Below are 23,087 nucleotides of genomic sequence, written 5' to 3' on the forward strand. Positions count from 1 at the left end.
AAAACTTCAACACACTTGGGATGCCAAGTACAAAAAGTAACAGCAAGTTGTACAAATGGGACTTCCATTTCAGCAAGGGAAAGATCTGGAAAACAAACAGAAGGGGCATGAAGGAGGGGGAAAAGCAAGTGTATAAATCAGTGGTGAGGGCAGGCTCTCTCTGTGGCATTAGAGAGGATAAAATGATGCTGAAGTTACCATGGTCAGTAAATGAACCTCCCCCACCTGGGGGCAGCCAGCCCACAGAACACACAGCAGCGCACAAAGTCTCACAGAGGCACACACAGGACAAAACACACAAGGTGTAAAGAGAAACTCATCTGTACTGTAAAGTGACACCTTCAAAACAACATACTTGGGATGATTTTCACTGGCCAGGGGATTTTTGGGACTTCAAGAAAGAGAACTGGCATCTCTGTCTTTTCCTTGAGGGAAACACTTTAAAACTCTTTCTTTAAACGAAAAAACAGTTACTTAGAAGAAAAAGCAGAAACATTAATGCTGAGGTTCACACTTACAACTCCAAGAACTCCAGATCTGAAGAAAGTACCAGACATTTTGAGACCTGGGAATAACTGAGAAGATCTGTAACAGAAGCTGTGATTTAGATATGAGGGAGCAACGTGCTCTTCTGCACTTGAAGAGGACACTCTTCTTTTCAATGTTACAGTTTAATAGAACAGAGCTGAAAATAGCATGTGAAATGTGGGCCTTTCATTTGCAGACTATTAAAGCTGGGAACCCGCTGTGTCAAGACTCTGCAAACAAAGATGAATTTAAAACACACTCAGATAAAGGGGCCAAAGGAACCAGATGTGATGTGTTAGAGAACTTACTGAAACTTTGGAAGAAAGAAAGCAATAAAGGGACAAGGTGATCCGAAAAGGAGGGTGTGCACATCAGAGCAAGGTTGTGCAACCCCCTGCAAGACACTCAAGACCTGCTCCCTGGCTCTGTTCTAATCAGACCCAGTATGAGAAATGTCCTGGTGTGCCATTAAGTAATGGCGTGACCTGCTTACAAAGCAACAGTCACCATAAATAAAAAGTACTCCGAAGTAGGTCGAATACAACACCAGTGTGATCTCTGGAGAAAAGGTCCTGTTCCATACAACAGCTGGAATTCTGATTGATCCAAAATAAATTTTTTTTAACCTTCTGTAGCAAAAAGTAAACATGGAGCTAACCTGAAATGTGGCAATGCCTTGCCATTTGCAGGAGCCTTGAATTCTCAGGGAACAGCCTACCCACATTGTGAAGAAGCAGCAAGCTGGGAGGTAACGGAGCTAGTAGCACTTTTTGAGGGACACACCTCTGGAAGCTAAAAGGGACAGACTTCTCAAAATAGATGTTCTGCTTACTCCAGAAATTAATTATGACCTTATCAAAATTAGTTCCTATATTTGGGTCTTTCAAGATGGGAAGTAGGAGACACTACAGGCCCCTTTCCTTGGATATATAGAGTTTAATATTCTGGCTGGAAAATTAGTTTTTGTGTGGTCAAAGGGCATAGTACAGCTGAGACTCTACTACAATGAGGACATGCAACACAAGGTCAAATAGGACATAGATACTTATATTTTATCCAAAGGCCTACAACATACCACAAAGATACCAGTTTTGATTGCCTGAGGATACTCTGTCCAGATGGTGTCCACCTGTATGATGTAGGAAATTACTTGCCCTGCTCTCAGATAAAATGTAGGTGAGATAATCCATGCACAGAAGATGCAAAGAAAAAAAAAAAAACTACAGTATTTACTGATGACAGAGTCTCTTTTAAGGACAGCAGAGGATAATTTACTCCAGTCAGAGGCTGAATCATAGTGTTTACACTCTTCATCTTTCACACTGTAACTTTTAAAAGGGAAAGCCTATGCAATTTACACAGCAGAAGGGACTGTCCAACTAAGCTCATGTTGGCCAGGGAAATGAACAGCAGAAACCAGAGAATGGGTTACAAAGCAAAGTCTCTGTCCTGTGAAAACATGGACATGCTGGAGTGTTAGGCATCAAAAGAGCTCCATTGCTTTGCCAGGCAACACAGGTCTTTTAAATGATGTGTGCAGAGGGGGATGTGCAGTCGGGCTCTGATTGTGCAAGAATTCACATACAGGCTTGGCTTAGCCATGGGAAAAGCCCAGCTGAATCCAGCTGAATTCAAAATTCCCTTGAAAAAGGGTTAATGGTGATCCCACTGATCATGTGCAGAGGAAGGACTGCTGTTTCCTTAATGAGAATGGCTTTTACATTTTGTTCTATACTGTGTCATAGAACCTATTTGCACTTCTTCTGCTACTGTATTACAGTTCTACTTATCAAAAAAACCCACAGTGAATTTTGCCATTACATTAAAAAATGGAGAAAGAAAAAAAAAAAATAAAAAACCCACGCAGATGGTGACTTTGGTTTGATTTTGGTTTAATTTAATGAGAAAATGCTCCCAAATGAAAAGATCATATGAGCCCAAATATCTCCTTAAAATGGATCCAACCCCATCATATTGTAAATGCTAAGAATTTAGCATACAGAAAAGGAATTACTGGAATTATTTGTAGCACGCATCTGTTTTAACTGTCAGGCACCAGACCTGACCAGACTTTGAAGATAATATTGTGCTACCTTGAGCTCTGCTTTTTTACTACATCACAAACCAGTGTAATCCAAAAACCAGATCAAAAAGAAACACGACTAAATTATAAATCCATATGAAAGCAGGAGATGGATGTCTAAAAGGAAAAATAACACAGTTACATAAGCATGTCTGCCTTCTCCTGGTATATTCATTGTGAGTAGCTCCTTCACCCTCTTATCCAGGTAAATTACGAGTTCCACCTAAGGTGAGTTAGATTCACCTTCAACTCTGTGGACAGTTCCAAGAAAACACCTCTGTCAGAACAGTACATAACAATATAACCTTAAAATTCACTTACTTCAAAGGGATCAAACTCATGCTCAGAGTGAAGAAGAACTATACTGAACAATGCTAGACTTCACAAAGTGACTAAATCCCTTTAGGAATGCAGGGAAAGTGGCAGGAGGAAGGGGAGAAAGGTGAGCATTTCACATGGGTAGCTGGAATTGCTCTCAGGAAACATCATTGACTGGATCTGAACATGAGACTCTACATTTCCACTTTAGAAATTAGATTATATGAATACAACCCTGTAAAATAAAAACAGAGGAAAAAAGTTTCGTTCTCGGATTTAAAACAGGAAAGAAAATACTCATAACATAAATAATTCCTAACAACATCTTGGGACAACTGGCAGACATGCACTTGCATTGACACCAGCCAGCTCCTGAGGATCCATGACTGGTTAGGAAAGGGAAATGCATCACCACAAACCCACCCAGGTGAGCCCAGGGCTACAGATACTGCAGCATTGGGCATGAGTCGAGAAAGCACTGCTGGTGTCCCAAGCATTTCTAGAAGAAACAGAGCCTGGGCAAGCAGCCAGCCAGCCAGCAGGCTGCTCAAAAACAGTTTGGGAGGGTTAGCAAGAGCACAGGAAAGACTGAAACGTTGTAGAGCAAACCCTGCCTGGCTCATCACGAGAAGAAACAAGTCATCTGTACTTGTAAGGTGTCACTCTTGGTACCCCCAGCCATGTCACGCTTACAGCTCGTTTAGAAAACGAACAAGCAGAGATGGCTTGAAAAGCTCAGTTTCTATTTATCTTCTTCTAATAACTTTTCAATTTAGTGACAATACTGTGAAATTTTTGGACAGCTGATCTTTTAGCTTTAAAAAAGGAAGAGGATTATACTGATGGAGCCAAACTAGGACACCATGATGTGTTACTGAGACTGATGTTCCTTCCTTTGCTCCCATGGATGCAGTCAGATCACATTGATTGTTCATCATGGAGTAGTGATTCTCAGTCTTCTCAGTCCTGTCAGTACATCTGACTCTGCACTGCAGCCTAAGTTAATCATGTGTTCATTATCCACTTCAGATGTGCTGTGGATATTGTGTTTTTCCTGTCTAAGTACACATTCTAGCTCATAAACTACAAATCTCATGAGGAGACCGGGAGGGACTTTGTGTCTCTGAATTTCCACAACCAAATAGAAGATATTTTTGGCACATCTGCCTCAAGCACTGCAGAAATATTTATCAAAAATCTAGATGTGTAAAGAGTTCTTCTACAATGGCACGTTCATCTGCTGAGGTGAAGAAAGACAGTTCCCATAGTTACACAATAATCTGGAAGGATTATCATAATCCTAGCTTTTTCTTGTTTTATAGCACTTTTTACAGCCTTCCACCACTCTCCTTCACAACCCTTGGAAAGGACAGCCAGCTCCCTCATCCTCTGCATCCACAAGTAAGAATCTGGCCAAGGACCAAGAACATACTCAAAGCACAATGCCTTCCACCACAGCCTGCAGGCCATGGAGAGCTGACCATGCTTGCTCTGCCCACTGAGTGGAGAAATAGTTTGGATGCTGTCAGGCCAACCAAGATGATAACAAGTTATCCCAAGTGTTTTTATCTTAAGTGGGAAAACTTTCACAGTACTTTTTTTTTTTTAATATGGTAAAAATCACATTCATAATTCAGAAAGCTGTTAAAAATCTATTGATTAGCTTTAACTTTCATTTTCATCCACAATTTTTAATGACCCGCTCCAGCTCTGACAACACACCTAGATTGCATACTTCAGAAGTTCTCTTCATCTGCCTCAGATTTGATTTCTAGATCAATAAATTTTCTGTTGAATTCTGATACAGAAAACCGTGAGTACCCAAACTAATGAGAATCTCTTTGGTCAGGGCAGCAGATCTTCATCATACAGTACAGTTCAAAAGCCCCTTCACAAATCTACTATTTTCACGTAAATTCCTTCCAACAACTTCTCATTTGGCAATACCAATTCCACCAGCCAGATTCTTCTAAAACAATAACTGGAAAATAAGACATAGTTGGTAGTACAGTGCAAACCAAAAGGGCTGTTCAAAGGAGAAAACATCAGAAGTTGGCAAGGTGGCAGATGCATCTGCTGACTTAAACCAGATTCAGTCAACAAAAATTTGCAATGAAAAAAATCAAAGTAGGACACTTCAAGTTCAGTATTGTTTCAACCCTGATGGCTGATGCAAAAGTCAGAAGACCACAAGAAGATGTCAAACCACCTTCAAAAGCAAGCACTTCAAAAATAAATACTAGGAATTGAATTAATCAAGTTTACAATGTAAAATTCTAACACTTGTTAGTTGACAGCTCAGTTGTAAGGGAGATCCACCATCCTTATCTCCAGAATAACCTAGAAAATGTAGTGGAAATACTCAGGCCAACTGAAGAAAACTAGGTGTGAAGTAAAAACCAGACATAGAAAAACAGTTGACAATAGCTTTGTCCATGACTTTATTCACATCCAAACGTCAATAAACCCAAGAAAAGCATACAGCCCAGTGGTCCCTAAGTATGTCTTGCTGGCAACTCATTGCTCCAAGGACTCTTCAAAACTCCTTGCAAAAAATAAGAAATAAAGGGAGAGACAATCACAAGTAGTATTACCTTCTGTGGTTACTTGCTTATTATTTCTGTCCACACAGCAGTGGCTTTTGGAGAAACATTGGTATAATTCCTTTGAGTTTGTGTAATTCTATTGATAATCTGTTTTATACACTCACCCCACAAGAAAGAAAGAAACTGAGATGGAGGGAAAGGGTAGAGATGGAACATGGTACCCAAGGGACTGGAGTTCAATTTGTTGTTCCAAAACAGATTTACTGCACAATCTCAGGTAATCTTTACAGCCTAAAGGTATTGAGGCAATGCTTCCTGCAGGAAGGCTTCAGTGACCTGGGCAAAAAAAATACATCTCTGCACTGCAACATCTACCATGTACATACACCCAGGAGGAAGCAGTAATCCATTTCCAAATGTATTAGCATAACCACAGAAGTTGTAATTCCATGTGAAAATCATTCAGATTAGAATGTGGCACCTCCCAGCCCAGACCAACTCTCCAGCTTTTTCTAATGGAAACAAGAACACTGGAAAAGGCAGGTACATGGGTTGGGCATACAGGTTGAAAACTACAATTCCTTTGGTAGTTTTCTGGATTCCAGTCTTTTATGAGTGCATTTATTATTGCATTGAGGCCTGGCTTTACACCTTTGTATTTGAGATGTAACAAATGTGAAAAAAGCAGTAATTTATAAAGACTTTCATTTATATCTTCATTTTATAAACCATTCTCATTCTTTGTCATTTTAACATGCAACATGAGACCTTGGATCTTTAGAGTCTCGTCCAAAGTTTGGCTTTAATTCCTGTTCTGTTTTATCATAACTCTTTTGTCTAAATATAAGGAGCCCACATTCAGGCAAACACTGGAAGAAAGCAAGAACAAGCTCCCCCCCTGCTCTTACAGTCAACACCTGTGCTGAGGAAAAGAACACAAGGTGAGGAGTAGCCATCAACAAGATCTTCCTCCACCTTTCAGCACAGATGAACAAGGAAGAAGAGCTTTTGCTCTGCCCCAGTTTTAAAAGTAAATCTTGAGCAAGTAAATTTGCCTTACACAAAATGATCTCTGCTAGACACAAGGAGAGCACAGAACTTTTGCTTCCCCCCCGAGGCAGAACTGCAGGCTCACACTCTGCTCTCTGAATGGCTCTTCTTGCTCAGTCCTGGTGCTTTGCTTACCCTCAGCCAGCTGTCCACATCAAACAACTGCAGCATTAAAACCTGCTTCTCAAAACAGGAATGCACATGGCTAGGAGAAACCACAGGAAAGGAAAGACTAAGGGGAAAAGTATTTGATTCCCTTCCATTCTCAGATAGCCAACATACTATCTCCATACATGTCATCTTCTTGGCACAGCAAATGAACAACTTCCTATGACTAAATAAATAGAAATACAACTGACTCCTACTGGCTTTTTATGCAGAGGCAGAATGCATTACAATTAAGCAATCTCAAAATTACAAACTCTAAAGGCTAGAGCAAGGAAATACAGGCTGGATAAACTGGTCATTATAAAAGAAAATATAGCCCCTTTCTCACTAAACAAATTGCTGTGCAGTAATTACTGTCCAAATGACAGTGTGACAGTTTAGGATGTCAGGGACAAACAGTGATAATCTGAGTGCTGAACATGCACTCCAGAACAGAAAGCTGCAGCCAGTTTTAAAGCGCACAGCTTTGACAAATGTATCACAGGGGGCTGTTTTGCTCGTAAAACTCAAAGTCTTCTGCAACTTTTCATCAATCACTTGATTGGGCAATGAAACTCACCAAGTGAAATATCCAAGCAAACAGACTCTGAATAAATTTAAATTTTCCAGGACAAAACCATATTTTACCTATCAAATGTGTTTCCAAGGTAATCCAGCCCATTATTTGGGATTAACTCTTTCTAACACTTACCCTTGTAGGCTGTAAGTGAGAAGTGGAAGCAGATGCTGAGAACTTGCCACTTAACCTTCTGCTTTAGAACATCAGAGCCCTCAAGTAACTTTACCACAAATCAGCATAAATGCTGGTTTCAGCTGCTCTGTTCCAGAGTAGCTACCTCAGAGCATGTGCTCAAACTTCTAGTGCCACTGTCTGTAAAGCAGCGTTTGGTGCAGCACAGCTATTCCCACACAAGGGAACATTAGTTAATTTGCATTCACAGTTACCATATGAGGTGTGAGTTTCTGACAGTCCACACATTTTATATTTAAAGACTGTAGGAAATTAATATAATTATCTTTGATATAATAACAAAAGTAACTTACCAGTCCATCGCAATTGCTGATAGCAACAGAAGCATTTGGCAGATCAGTGATATCTCCAACATAGAGGCAATTCCCATAGAGAGGTTCAATATGAGTCTCCTCAGAGTCCTCCTGCCACTCAACTGTTGCTCCAGGGGCCACGAGCCTGGAGTTTGGCCGCAACCTGAAGTGAAACTCTCTTCCAAAAACAGTGACATTGTAAAATATCTGCTCATTTGCAGCTTCATGTTGCAAGTCCTCCACAGCTCTCCTGAAGCGTGCTTTTGGTGGTCCAGACACCAAGTGGGATAGGAACCTGCCCTCTGAATCGGTGCTTGTGGGGATGACAAGGCTGTACTCCTCTATATTCCTCAGGATTGAATCTTTACAGGGAGAAAGCAAGAGAGGACAGAGATACTAGAACTAAACATATCCTGATGCCGCGGGATTTTTATTCCATTATTCATTAGCACAGCAGACACTTACATAAGGCAGATGGACACTGCACTCTTTGCAGGCACTTGGCTCACCTGCATGAAGTGTGCAGAGTTCACTCAAACTTGCCTTTTCCTCCCCAAAATACCAGACGGCAGAGTGAGCCTCCCCACCCCGCCAGGACCCCGCACTCTGCCCTTGCAGCGAGGTCCCGCTTCCCTTTGCCCGCCCAGCCCGGACCCCGCACCCCTGCACGCCCATTTAGCGACCGGGTCGCCTCGGGGACTTTGGGGATTTCCCGGGTGGCCAGCGCTGAAGAAAGGGCGTTGATTCACTTCAGGACTGCTCGCAGGGGCAGGGGCAGGGGCTGGGTTTGCAGGTGGTAAGCCTGCAACGCAAAGGCACGTCCCCCAAACTACCCCCGGTGCGGCGGGTTTGAGTCGAGCGGTGATGGGGACGCCGCGGGCAGCGGCCGGGAGCGGTCTCAGCGGGGAGCCCGGGAGTTTCGGACGGAGGAGATGCCCGGGCAAGAGGAAGAGGAGGCAGAGGAGCTGCCATGTGTTTCAGCCCGCACGGGGAGCGCCAGGCACCGCTCCCTGCCCGCCGGGGCTCGCCCGCTCGGCGGGGCAGCAGAGGCGGCGCGGGGCTGCGGGCAGCGCTGTCACTGCCGGGCGCTCCCGGCTCCCTTCCCCGCCTGCGGCGCGGCTGCCCGGTCCCCGTCCCCGCCTGCCGCTCGCAGGAAACAACTCGAAACCCGGCAAAAGTAGCCGCAGAAGAAGTTCAAGGGGAGCCGAAAGCCGCGGGGCGGCGAGCCGCTACTTGGGACGGGCGGGCTGCGGGCACCGGCGGGGCAGGGCGAGCAGCCCCGAAGGCGTCCCGGCGGAGACCTTACCTCTGTCCCCGGGGCGCCGCAGGGCGCCGGCGGGCAGGGCGAGCGCGCAGCAGAGCAGGAGGCAGGCGATGCCCGCGGGAGGGTCCATCGCGGCGGTCCCGGCCCGACGCGGGGGCCGGCGCCCGGGCTGCCCGCAGCCGGGGCGGGCCAGGCGGCAGCCCCGCTCCGCGCCGCTCCGCTCAGCGCTGCCCCGCGCCCCGCCGCCCGCGCATTCGCCCAGCCGCAGCCGCAGCGGCAGTGGCGGCCGCGCTCCCGGCTCGCAGCGAAGCAGAGACACCAGGAGGCGGCGGGGGTATAGTACTGGAAGCACAGGGCGTGCGGAGTGAAGTCAGGCTGATTGACAGAGGCGCTGCCACACGGCACAGCCCGGCCGCGGGGAGCGGGGACGGGACCGCCCGCCCCGCCGGGGCAGCCCCCGCGCCGCCCCCGCCGAGCTCCGGGCAGCCCCGGCCGGCAGCGCCCGCCCCGCGCCGCGCCCCGCTCCGGGACGGGCCCGCCGGCGGCGACGGGAGTTGGCAGAACGCGGGGGAAGAGAAAAGAAACGCCCCGCGCCGGGCTCGGGAGCCCCCGGTAACCGGGGCAGAGTCCCGCGGGCTGCGCCGTCCCGGCTGTGCATCCATATGGAAACGACCAGAGACAGGCGAGGCTGACAAACTTAAGGCACCTCGGCCTGAGTTGTGTTGCACTCCTGGTTTACAGTTGACAGCAGGGACCCAAATGGAAAAAGTGCCACCAGCAGAGACAAATCACGGTCAGAGATCTTCATCTGATCCAATAAATTACTCTAAGCAGCCATTTCACAGGAAAAATTGCCAGGGCTATTTGCTAATAAGACTGAAATCGCTTCCTGCAATCTTATATTTAATATCTGCAACTGGAGAGATAGACCTTGAAAGTCTTTAGGAATACTATAAATACAATATAGAAGAAGGATTTTTAAATAATTAAAAAATCAAGAGTGGCCTTTATGGTAAAAAACAAGTTATATTTGTTTCCATATGGCCAGGAAAAATGCCATACTGCTTATTCCTTTCAAATAATGTGTATATTTACTCAGCTTTTACATTGCTGGGATCATCTGCTGTTTTCACCTCTTTGCTCTTTAACCTTGCAGAATCCTATTAGCCCTTCTTGTGCTCCTGCTGGCCCTGCCAGCCCACAGCCCTACCTACCCCAGGCTGATTCTCACTGTATCTGCATGTGTTAGACCTCTCTGGAAAGCTGCAGGCAATGACTTCCTGCAGGAAGCTGGTCTTCTGCCAAGGAATTTTCCTGGGTATCCTTGAATATTCTTGCTCCTCTATGACTAAGGGTCCATCTATTACCTTCCACCCCTGTATTATGGATACAAATGAAGGGTATAGAAGAAAAATAACAGCAAGCTAGTCCTGCTCCCTGCTCATGAAGAGGGCTTATGGACCCCAACCCAGTTGTGGCAGTATATGATTTCTGCTTGCTTGGTTTGATGTTCTGGTTTGGCTTTCCCATTCTTTAGGTTAAGGATAAAAAGCAAAAGATTATTCTGAATTATGAGGTAGAATTGCATTCAAACATTCCTTTTCTTATCTTTTCAAATGACCCCTATTTGGAATTGCTGTCTGCACCAGGCTTCTCCCAGTTCTTCCTTTTGGTTTGTTCTTATGTTGCTTTTTTGTTGTTGTTGTTGTTGTTGGGTGGGGGTTTTTTTGTTTGTTTGGTTTGGGTTTGGGTCCATATTGAGCAGCTTCTCTTACTTAAAATCTCATATGCTTTCATCAGTACACAGCTGGTAAAGTTCCAACTTCATTTTTATTGGACTTGTATTTTAAGCTGATGATGTGGCTTTTTTATGTTTCATCCATCCCATCCTGCTCAAATTGAAATAACTTCTGCACATAAACTTGAAAGGGAGAGGGGTTGGCCCTCTACATTTGAAATCAAAGTTCTTATTTGTATATAATTCATTAAAAAAAAAAAAGTGACAGAGTAGATTATACAAACACAAAACAACCCAGCCATTAGTTCTACTAATTAAGATGGATTTTTACTCTTGAAAATACTGGAGGTTAGAAAATATGCTTTAATATGGATAACAGCTGTACTGCAGAGCAATGATGTAAACAAAAAGAATCAGTAACTGCCTTCATGCAGTTTATTTCTATAGAGAAACCAAGTTCTGTGTGCCCATGTTGTTACCTTATCACATGGAGACAAAAGCTCCAGGGGCTCCAGGGCTTTGGGGGACTGTTTTACAACCTCCTTTAAAATTAAAAAAAAAACCCAAAACTGACAACCAGTGTCAAACAAGAGAGCCAGATCTGCAGTTGGTAAAAGCTTCCAGTGCACTCGCTGGAATAAATCCTGATCCCCACTGAAGCCAGGGAGAGTTTTGCCATTGACTCCAGCAGAGCCAAGATTTTTGACAGTAGATTCTCAGAGAGATTTAGACCAACTGAGGATGTGCCACAAGGCACAGCAATGGGCCTGTTATCCTTCCACAGGAAAAATGGATGCATGTTTGACCCTGAGGAGGTGTCCACAGCATGCCAACCACCACAGAGCCCAGAGGAGTGAAATTCAAGAAGAGTCCTTACATCCCTGCCATTACACCACTGTAGCAGAGAAATTCAGGGAGATATCCTCCTCAAAACTAATTCTCCATTTCCTAAACTGGGCTTCTTCTCACAGACAGATGAGGCTGTGGTATGGGTTTCCTTAGTGGGGCATTGCCATGGCTGTGTCCATGGCTTCTATACATTTTACAATCAACTAGAAAAAAGTCAGCATGGAATGTGTGGACTGCTGCATTAATTGTAGTCCACAACTCTCTAAATTAATTGGTGGGAATGAAGTCACACCATATTTCCATATTTATTTCACTGGAATGAAGGGAGAAGGACTAGATACTGCAACTGTGCTTGGATGGTTCGATCTGAGAGCAGGGCTGAGCTCTGCCAGCCGTGACTACAGTCACACAGATGTTTGCCTTCACTGGATACAGGCATACAGAAAGGAGAAAATTATGCTCTCTGTGTCCTGAATGAATGCCCACACTGAAGGAAAGGTGTTCTAGCAGCTGAAATACCTGAATTAGTTTCAAACTAGCCAGCAGAGCCCTGTAACTAGAACAGCCCTGTAACTGAACTGATATGGGGCTCAGCACAGACTGAGGAGTATTATTGGATTTACAGATTTTCTAATCCACACCAAGTTTGTGCTATCTGTTCCTGTTCCAGCCAGGGTGCATCTGCAAAAACTGCAGCCAGACCTCCCCTTGGAGATGTTCTCACAACATTTAATTTTGCTTAGGAAAATGAATAGATCCTAAGCTTAATCACCAGTGCTGCTCTGAAGGTGTTTTAAACACATATAACTGCACATTGCAATGAGAAATATTCTGTATCTGGAATTTTTAAGATCTCTTGCTGGTTTCAAGGGAAAATCACTCTTTTCCTCTTTTTAGTGGGGCTGTAAGGGGAGATGCTGGACTGCAGCACTGTGACTTCTGCAAAGGGCACACCAACACCTAAGCAGGGAACTTTGAGTCTGCTTATGGCTCAAAGCAGTCCAAGCCCCCAGGTGAGATATTCCCCAAAAGGGGAATTTTCATTCCCAACCTCCTGATGGGGAAGATGGTACCTGTCTGCACAAGGACTGCATTTTTCCTGTGTTTCTCAAGCAGATGATTGTCTTTGCTCTCACCCTTGACTGCCATGCACACTTGGTGGCTATGCAATGTTATAAAGCTTAATAAAAAGGAAGAAAAATTAAAACAGCATGCCAGTTTATGTCCTTCACACTTGACATTTCCAGGCTTCATATTGCTTGAACCCTTTTGCCATTATGTGGCACTATGATGTACTACCTAGGGAAAAAAGGATGTGTTTAATGCTGATTTGGAAACAGTGCAAGCTAAAGAGCAGTAATTAAGATTGGAACAGTCCTACCTTCCCCTCCCTTTATTTTATTAGGGTAACAAAACAGTCTATCACACAAAAAAATAGACCAATGCAACTATTAATAAATTATCAAATTATTCAGCTCTTGCTAATAATTTCACTTCCACTTCTTTTTTAAGAAAGTGCCAAAGAAATATTCTAAGATAAGTGAAGTGAAAATTAACCAAATTAAAGCAGTAATACCCAGGCCAGTCCCTTGGATTCTTGGAGTAAGAAATCAGGTAATATTACAGAAGATATTAACACCTTTAACTAAAATCCTCCTTTAACAGAAAGCTAATGATGAAGGTATAAAAGCAGGGCATCCCCTCTGCCTGTCCATCCTGAGCTTTCTCAGACCCAGCTCCTAAGCCCTTCCCAGACATGCTCAGCGTGCCCAGGCTCCTCAGGAGCCTTGGTGATTCTGCTGAACCAGGAGCAGCAAGGGACACACCCCAGAATTTCAGGGCCTTTACTTAGAAAAGCCTGGGCAGTTTTACATTCTGAAGCTGTCATTGTTGGACAGTGGGACTTAACTCTCACTTCAGCTGTTGAAGATTCAAGTGTCCGTTCTTCCAAGACAGAGCAGAGCAGCAATTCCTCCCAGCCCTGTTCCATGTGTCACTGCTGGGTACAGCAGTACAAAGGTTCTGCTGCGTGCAACCCTCTCAGGCCAAGAGATGAACCTGTGAGATGCTGCTCACACAGGCACCAGCTGTGGGTACCTTCCAAGGTCTGTGTTCAATGATAACACAGGCTCAAATTCCTTCTGTGCTGGGCCAGAGCCACTGCCTTGCTCCTGAACTGTCCACACACACAAGTTTGCACTCAGATCCAGGGAAGGAAGTAACAGAACTGCAGGGACGGATCCAAGTTTCCTTCAGCATCTTAAGTATTTTGTTCAGTCACTTTGTCCTGATTTTGTGGCCCATGTAGATGTTCCATCTTAATTCCCCTTTATGTATTATGCTGACAGAGAAAATGCAAAATTTCATTGTTACCACTTCTTCCACTAATCATCTGCATTTACCAGCTAGTTGTCTTTTGATAAATATTTAAATCTCTCCCCTATGTTTTCACCTTGATTCTTTCTGTTCAGATTTATTGCCTCACTATTAATATTCCAGCCATGTGATTTATCCCAGCATGTTCCCAGAATACTTGCCTTCTCTATATAAATATTTGAATGATCCTAATTTCAACTAATTAGTACTGGGACATTTGATTTCCCTCTTGAAGAATTCTCATTTGCTACTAACCAGTTCCTTTCCACTATAAGAGACACCTATTTTGAGGGGAGAGAATAGAGGTACTGAATGAACCAAACACTTTTTCAATATTGTTCTACCCTTCTTTGTATTGTTCATGTCAATCTGATGCCAAAATAACTCTCCTAGGTCAGAAATCTCAAAACATCAAGTACACAGAGAGTGACAATAAAGCATTCCTATCCTGACTATCAATATGTTTCCAACCTTACAGCAAGACAGGCCTTATTTAATATCTTATTATGCCACAAACTGGGACAATTCACTAAGTTCAAATTTGTGGAAGATCTTGGAAATATAATAAAGTTTGATGGCCCTCAGATCTGTCACTTCCTCTGTCAGCTTTACCTATAAAGGAAGTTTAGACCCCAAACAAAGGTTTGGGGGTTTTTTTCCTAGTGCAAATATATATATATATATATATATATATATATATATATATATATATATATATATATATATATATATATATATAAATTTTTGTTGCACATATATATGCAAAGCCATATATAATTTTCCCTGAAAAACATTTAGCAAGTTTGGCCTAAATATATTGGCTTTGTGCACCATGACTTCTTAAAAAGAGAAGGATCAACACCTTCCAGGAGAAACATTTCTGCAAGAAAAACATGCTTCTAGTCAATGTTCGAACTTATTGTTGAGAAACAATTTCGATGGAGCAGTTTCAACCAACCATACTTACAAATTTTTCTGCTAGAAAGAAATAATTTCAGAAGCATTTCAGCCATGCAGATTTCTTCACTCTCCAGAAAAACCACACCACTCATTTTCACTGATTCACCCACTGCTTCTATTAATCGGTCACTTGTTCAGTCTAAGCATTGTTTCAGTGAGTAAAGATACACATAAAGAGCATATATTAAGAAACAAAGCAAAACTATTCCTAATAACTAGTAGCAAATGCCTCTGAAATATTTGTTTTAAAATACGAGTACAACCAGAACACAAGATTATTCCTAAAACAGAGAAAATTTAAAAATTAAGACTTATCAAGATCTTCAGACTCAATTCTCTCTTCAAATAAAACAAATTTTACTTTCCAGCTGTCTGCTTCACAGCTGCAACTCTGATAATAGGACATCTTAGTAATTTATATCTTCTCTAAAAACAAATACCCATTTAAAATAGACCAGGACATTTTCCAGTTTCAGAATCATTATTTGTAAATTTATATTGAAGTAGTGCCTAGAAGGCCCAGCTGAGACTGTGGTCTATTGAGTTAGTAAGACAGTGAAGAAAGTGACCTCCCTTAGTACAAAATTCAATATAGCAGTTTAGTGAAACAAGTACAAAAATAAGGATTTCCATCCCAAAAATCCTGACAGTTTGGATAATATTTTAAAAAATCATCTCTGCAGTCTTTATCTATTACTCGTAGGCACACTTTTCAAATAGTATTTATTCTTTACATTTACAAACAGTTTATCTGAATAATTTTATCCTTTAACAACAGAAGTCTTAGGCTAATTCCCTTCTCACCGCCTACTCCATCTCCTCGAGAGATGTCGCGAGTTTGCAACTTACCCTTTTTTATTTTTTTCCCCCTTAATCATGCTTGCTGGGAGCCATAAAGCTGAAAGGGAGAAAACCGTAAATAATTGCATCTTCAGAGATGACTTTAAGCTTTAAGCAGTGGCAGAAATACTGAATTCCTATGCTCCACCACGCTTCATCAGAGAAGGCCTTACAAATTAGGGTAAGGAAAGCTTGCTACCACCCAGGACCCTATATTTTAAGAGGTTTTTCATCAGTCACAGAAATGATAGACTTTCTGTAGCTGCTGTTTCAGTATGTAAGTAACACAGAAGGAAAAGCACAGCAGATTACTGGGATCCTATCCAATGTGGAATATCTGCAGTCTCAAGTCAAACAAGCTCAGAAGGTTCATGGAATTTGACTCAGTGAGAACTGCCAACTCAGGGGGAAGGTCACAATCACAGTGCCTGAGAGATAAAGGAAAACAGTTCTCAGACTGTTAGGAAATGGGAAGCTTTTGGGAATGTGCATTTTCTACCTTAAAAAAAAAAAAAAAAAAAAAAGAGAGTTATGTTAAGATTGTGAATTTTGCACTTCCTCTAGCTCCAGTCTCCAAGCCTGCCAAATGATGTGGCACTGCACATGGAAGCTCTACCTAATCCTTCACTCATTCACATGAGGAAATGAGGGCAGGAATTATTTAGGAACATTTAAAAGCAAGCCACTTGCATCATTTGTCACTAAGAAAAATTTGAGAAAAGGACTAAGAATAGAATAATTTCTATTCACCTTTATCATGCAGAAATTGAATTCCATCCCTGTCTTCTATTTAATCCCCAAACAGAACTTACTTGAGTGTGAGCTGGCACTCCTAAGAGTGAACTATAAATTGTGTCACACTAACATCAAAGGAAAACAGCACAGAAAATCTCTAGTAAGCCCAGGGCTATTATTGAAACACATGCAGTAAAACAACCAAATGTTTCTGGCTGTTCTTCAGCTTATTCTTCAAGTGACATGTCAGGGTCTAGCCTAATAAGAAGAGCTTTAACTTGGGTAAGCCTGCTCTATGTTAGACAAAAAGAATTGTTGCCTCAGAAAGTCCAGTTTAGTGGAAATAATAGAGCAAGCTCACATAAATGGAAATTAAAGGAAACACATTCAGAAAGCATTATAAGAAATAATTTTCACCTGAAAATTCAAAGCTGCAGAAAGCTGGCTTGGTGCAATAAGTGCAAATCACACATTAGGCATTTCAGTGCCCCAAGGCAACAATGGGAAAATCTTGATGTTTCTAATGACCTTCTTCTTTTCATAAATGTAATAAAATCACTTTCAAATGGATATCTTATGTTTAGCAAATTTATAACTGGCTTTTGCTCCACTTTCAACCAATGGTTGACAAGTAGACTGCAGCACTCAGGCCATGACCTGAAAGCTTGTTAGCAGCCTTCCTTGTTCTTTGGTCCTTTGTATTGATTTCAGAGCATCACAGGGAGTATCTTATGATTGTTCCTGTCCTTTATAGACATATAAATCAAGAGTAAATTCACTGAACTTAGAACTGTGACCCTCATGTGAAATGGATGTTAATACAATCAAGATCACCTACTGACAACGTGGTTTTGAATCATTTCAGCCTGCTGTGCTTACAGCATCCCTGTCTCTAACTTGTAGTTTTGGGCAATTATTCAAGGTGCATTTCATATTCAAACAGCAAAGAATCCCTAAACACAGAAGTAAGTGAAAAACATGAAGTATATGTACTAAATGTGATGCCCTACAATTTATTTCCTCAGACATCATGGGGCAGTCTGGGGCGTTTTAGGATGCTTGAGTTTCAGAATAGGTAACCAACTGCAGTGGAGTATTTTATTGACCTGTTTTTATGCTCACAATAGTGATGTGATACTACATAAGGGATACTGCATCAATGATCAAAGTGCATGAGCTTAGCATTCCCTAACAACTATTTCCATCTGAAATAACTTCTGGATTCTGTCTTCTTTAGGCACTGCTGTACATGGATTGCTGACTTCAAAAAGGGTCAGTGTATCTTGTCTATGTCAAAGATGAGTTCTTTAAAAGCAGAAACAACTCTAGTTTCTGATCTGTGTTCAAGAGTGCAAGGCCTTTCATTTCTCCAAAGCATTTATGGAAGCAGCATGATGACCTGCAGAACCCCCTGCAGCTTTCTCCAGCTCGAAGGCGTGTTGTGGTTGAGTGGACAGAACACTCAGACACCAGAATTAGCTGTGCCTTTCCCTTTGCATATTTGCTTCCAGCATTCCTGTTTGCAAATGTTGAAGATTGTGGCACTCAGTTCTGCCAGGGCAATGCCCGAGTACGAACAAGATCAAACCCTTCCAGTGAAACAGTAGGTAAAATTACATCTGCCTCCTAATTACAACTGACACGATTCTTGATGGAACATGTCTACTTAATGTTTTACAGTTCAATAATCTGTAAAAAGCCCATCTTCATTAGATGGCATATTACAAAATGGTTTCAATAGGGCTAATTTATAACTAGTCTCTCTACACTGAGCTTTGGGCATGTTCTGTAGAGACTGAGAACATAATTTCCATTATAGGGAGTACAAAGTAACACAGGTCCTGCCTAAACTTCGTCAATTCTCATCACTGGTCAGACTGAAGACACCAGTATAGACCTCTGCATTCATCAAACTCTCTCAGTTCTGAAGACTCCAGGCTTCTGACCCTCTCTGGAAACATTCCATTCACAACAGAAGAGAATTAAGTAGTTTTTCTTTTTAAATCAAACCTACACAGGCTGGTAATCCATCAGGCAACTTCACAGCATATACACATCTGCATAATCTTCCTGAAGTTGCATAACTCTCCAGCTGTCCTCATAAAAGGGATTTCATTCTGTGCCTGGCAGGTTTTGCAAGAAGTACACGTTCTGTACAATGTGCATGTACCAATATGAGGGATTCTGGGGGAGATTCTTAAAACTAATCAGTTTTTCATCTCTGTACCTTCCCTTTGTAAAACCTGCCTTCCCTGTAGCTGTGTACACACAAATAAAGATGCACAAACTAAGGAACAGACATCAACTAGTTTGGTTCTAAAAGTAACTCCAGTTAAATATTTTAACAGGAGTCAAATTTTCTTCTGAATTGTATAATCTCTTAGAAATATAGTTGAAATATTCTATAGAAACATCATACTTATCATGTCAGTAGTTTAATAATTTATCATTATGGTAATCAGTGAGTTTCTCATATACTTATAGAGTGCTAAAATATATGTAGGATCTCTCAAGACATAGCTCTGATTGTAAATTATGCTGATTATGAAATAAATTATATCAAGAGCAAAAGGGGAAATGCAGCTGGAACACAATTGGTAAACAAATTTAGAAAACTTCTTGTCCACAAGGAAAAGGAATCTCTTCCTAGAGAGTTTCAAATACCACTTCCATGACTTCTTCACCCCTACACTCTAAGTGATTATTCAAATATTATTTGCTACTGAATATGTATGTAGCAAAATATGAGCAATTCTGGTTTTGAGGGACAAGGCAAAAGCAGGTTTTTTTTAGTGTCCTCAAGAAATCTGCTGTTCTCTTCCTCCAGCTGGCCTTGTATTTTAACTAGTACCTCTCATGTTCCACGGGAGAAGAAAGAAAAGCAAATGTTTTTAATAACAGTCTAAGTATTTCTAAAATGCTGTTCTTTCCAAGGTTATCCAAGTTTATAAGACAAAGAATTGTTTTATTCATTTCTTTAGAAATTCCTCTATTCCAACATTATGCCCATCTTACTGATGGTGTTCCATCTGGCTTCAGTCTTAATTGCAATTTTAGCTCAGCCATTCCTATGATAACATAAAAACTTGAAGCATCTCATGAAGCTGATACTCTCCTATAGTTAATTAAATAATGCAAGCAGGAGAGCAAAAGGAAAATAATCTCCAAAACAGATATTCCAGTCCCATGGAAACAAAAAGGTGGGCAAGTTCTTAAAACTTCTGCCCTCAAACTGAAGGGAGAAGTGAAGGACAACCTGAGCTACTGGTGACCAGTGTTACCACACAGTCTAAGACTTCCATTACTCTGATTTTTTACTAAACCGAATAATTCTCAAAGCTCTCTAAGGCTATTAAATTACTAGATTTGAATTTTGCAGTTCAACTCTTACAACTTTAACATCATTACAACAATATCAGTATAAGAGAGGATTAATGTACAGATTCCCTAAAGAAAATGTGCCATTGGTGACTGCAGTGGATTAAGAGCCTTGATTATAAGTAATTATTTAATGCGAAGCAGATTCAAACAAGACCAGAACATATTGTGGTAAATCCTATTAAATGCAGTCAATGACTCACTCTTTTGTAAATATCTTACTATTTACATAAACAAGACAGGATAAACACGGTAAGAAAATGACCTGCAGGGAGTATGGGTATAACTTGCCTAAAATCATACAATAGGTCAGCTAAAAAAATCAAGAATAAACATGTTTCAATAGACCATGTAATCATTACCTCAGAACATAATCTAACATCACCATAATGAATCTGCATTACACTTGGATAAACATTTGTTCACTCTTACAAGGTTTGGTAATTTGATACATCAGAACAGTGAAAGAACATGCAATTTATGTTAAACATCTGTATTCAATCCTTTCTTACATATTACATCACATTAGATATTGATCAAAGAGTATGTTAAATGATTAAAGAAATGAAAAAGGGAAAACGTACACAAAAGAAAAAAATATATTGATTCTTGCTTCAAGGTCAAGCATGTGGATGTCTTCACTCTGATAGGGCTAATTATGAAAGAAAATCATTGGTCCCTGCTGTTATAATCATTAAATGCTGCTTAAACAAAATGCTACTTATGTCACAATGAAAATAAACTATTTTGGTTAGTTTTACATTTCAATTATCTCAAAATATCTAAATATTACCCTTCATGTGCCAATGCTCCTGCACATAACATGGTGTTTCTCTTTGAAACAGAGGAGAAGCTGAGCTCCATGGACCTGCACTCAGAGCCTGCAGGATTTCACATCTGCTGAATTGAGTTTCCAAGGCAAAGGTTCTCCTCATCTCATTCAACAGGCTTCTGAATCCACAGTTTCAGTCTTCTTCCTAGAAACTCTCTCTAGCTGTGCAGTGATTAATATCTCTCCATTCCTGACATGACATTTTAAATTGTTTGAACTGAGGGACAAGAGAGATTGTTATTGTAACCAATCTGCAGATATTGAGACCTCTCACATCCACCCCGTGTGGCTGCCTGGAACATCCTGGCAACAGCTGCAATAGGAGGCTGGATAATACCAATGGGAAAAAAAAGCCCTGCATATTTATTTTAAAAATAAGGCATCAAGGGAAATTAAAATTGAGCTGAAAGTTCAGTAATCAATTTTGGTTTGAATACAAGATTGTTTGGAGGCTCATCCACTTTTTACTCTGCAAGCTGATCTTACATCTGCCCGTTTTCTCTCTGTGCAAAGTTACAGCTATGGAGACAAAGACACAGCTCACTGTGAGCAGCAGCCCAGGGTGTGCACTGCTCTCCAAAAGAACTGGAAGAAAATGCTGTGGGTTTCTTTTTTTTTTTTTTTAAATTAAGACAGAGGAGCAGACATTTCCGACTGAGACACAGCAGATGGCTGCCAGAAAATGGTAAAGAATTCAGGAAGATGAAGGGCGAGGCAGCCTGTGGGCTTTGGAAAAGAGACAATAACCCACAAGCAGTTAAAGTGCACTGTATGTGTGGGACAGAAAGGTTTGGAGTAGTAAAAGTCTGCAGGACTCTAGGACTCTGCCTCTGTGCCCTTTGGTCCTGCTGCAGTCAGCTTCCCCTTGCAAATTCAGTTTTAAACCCAAGCACTGCATGGCAGCAATAATTCAGCATTCCATGTATGACGAGGAAATGTGTCTATAAGTGCTCTGCTCTGGCCTCTTTGGCCTCTTTTCAATACAACTGTAACTGGAGCTGTATTTCCTACGAAAGGTGGCCTTATTCTGGTACAGCAGTGCTGCAAGTACTTTTCTGAATATTGCAAAGAGTTAGCATTGGAAGGGTTTAGACAATTCCACAGGAAACCCATCTAGCTGTGGAGCTTAAGAAACATTTTATTAGCAGAACTAACAACCTTTATAATAACAATAGGCAAAGTCAGTATTTCCATTCATTTATGTCAGGAGGTGTTGATACAGATGCTTTCTTTTGGAATATATGTTATTGTAATGATCACATTTCAGGAGGGTGGGAGAGGAATTTCTTCTGTAACTATATAAAAAATTCTTGAGCTATCCCCAATACAAGCCTTTTTAGCTTCTTATTGTGAACTGTTCTGCATCTGTGTATGTGAAGCCTAAAAATAAAATGTAGTGAGATGGAGCAGCACAGGATGGCACAGGTCAAAAGGACATTATTTGCTCACAGCTGGAGTTCAGTGTGTTGCCATTAGAAGGTGTGCCTTTCTGGGGACTTTTTTGGCACTGGTTTCTAGGAGTGCAGAGCACCTACATGGGGAGGTTGATTTTCAGATTCACTCAACTCCCCTTTCAGGGTCTCAGGAGAAAAGCCACATTTCCTGAGTCCAGCCCTGCAATGTTCTCAGCCTCTCCAAGGCAATGGCAAGCTGCTTCTTAACCCAATTCCTTCTCATCAAAATATGACAAATCCAGGCTTTGCTGTGTGACTACAGCGCCCAAAACAACCCTTCCAGTAAAAATACCCATTCAATGGATTTGATTGTATGAAAAGCCATTTCCTCCCTAATCCATTTGAATATCTGAGGTGATTACCTTCAAATTAGTCAGAAATGCAATGAATGCAAAATACAAAATTCAACAGCACTGTGAGCTGTTTATTAAACAAGTCCCAAACTTATACCAAATGCAAAGAATAGTTATTGGAGCAGAGGGAATTCCCCACTTGAGAAAATAAAAAAGGGGGTTTCATAGTCTTCTTCATGGACTGCAAGGCCATATCAACTTCTATTATTCCATGTAAGATAATTTTGTATATCTCTTTCAGAAACACTCATGAATAAGAAGGCCTTTATACATTTTCTGAGAGTAATTTAGTATCTGAAATTATTTCCTATGGTCAGTCAGCTCTTTGAAGGCACTGTATGAATGCAATGATCCTCTTCAGGATGCATGAGACAGATTAAAGTCAACTCAGCAGAGCATTTGCTTTTACATATTAACTGGAGAAAGTTCTCCTGTAGCTCAAGAGGGCCACAAACATGGGTGAAGAATAAAAAAAAGGCAGCCATCAGCAATTGTTAGCAGTGGCATTCAGCTGAGTACTGATTCTTCAGTCTCTGTATTGGCCCTACTGCAATAATGACAGACAAAAATT

At 41.6% G+C, this 23,087-nt stretch overlaps 1 protein-coding gene across 1 annotated transcript in view; it reads right to left on the reverse strand.

The window, feature by feature from the left end:
- Positions 1-9,155, reverse strand: part of ADAMTS2 (ADAM metallopeptidase with thrombospondin type 1 motif 2) — a 174,540-nt gene extending 165,385 nt beyond the window's left edge. Inside the window, exons 1-2 of the mRNA XM_059483824.1 lie at positions 9,044-9,155; positions 7,738-8,099 (exon numbers count right to left, since the gene is read on the reverse strand). Coding sequence (XP_059339807.1) covers positions 7,738-8,099; positions 9,044-9,131 — 450 coding nt within the window. The 5' untranslated portion in view covers positions 9,132-9,155. The remainder of the gene's footprint in view (positions 1-7,737; positions 8,100-9,043) is intronic.
- Positions 9,156-23,087: the final 13,932 nt, after the last annotated feature.

Source organism: Ammospiza nelsoni, chromosome 16, assembly GCF_027579445.1.
Source record: "Ammospiza nelsoni isolate bAmmNel1 chromosome 16, bAmmNel1.pri, whole genome shotgun sequence".
Classification (NCBI taxonomy): Eukaryota; Metazoa; Chordata; class Aves; order Passeriformes; family Passerellidae; genus Ammospiza; species Ammospiza nelsoni.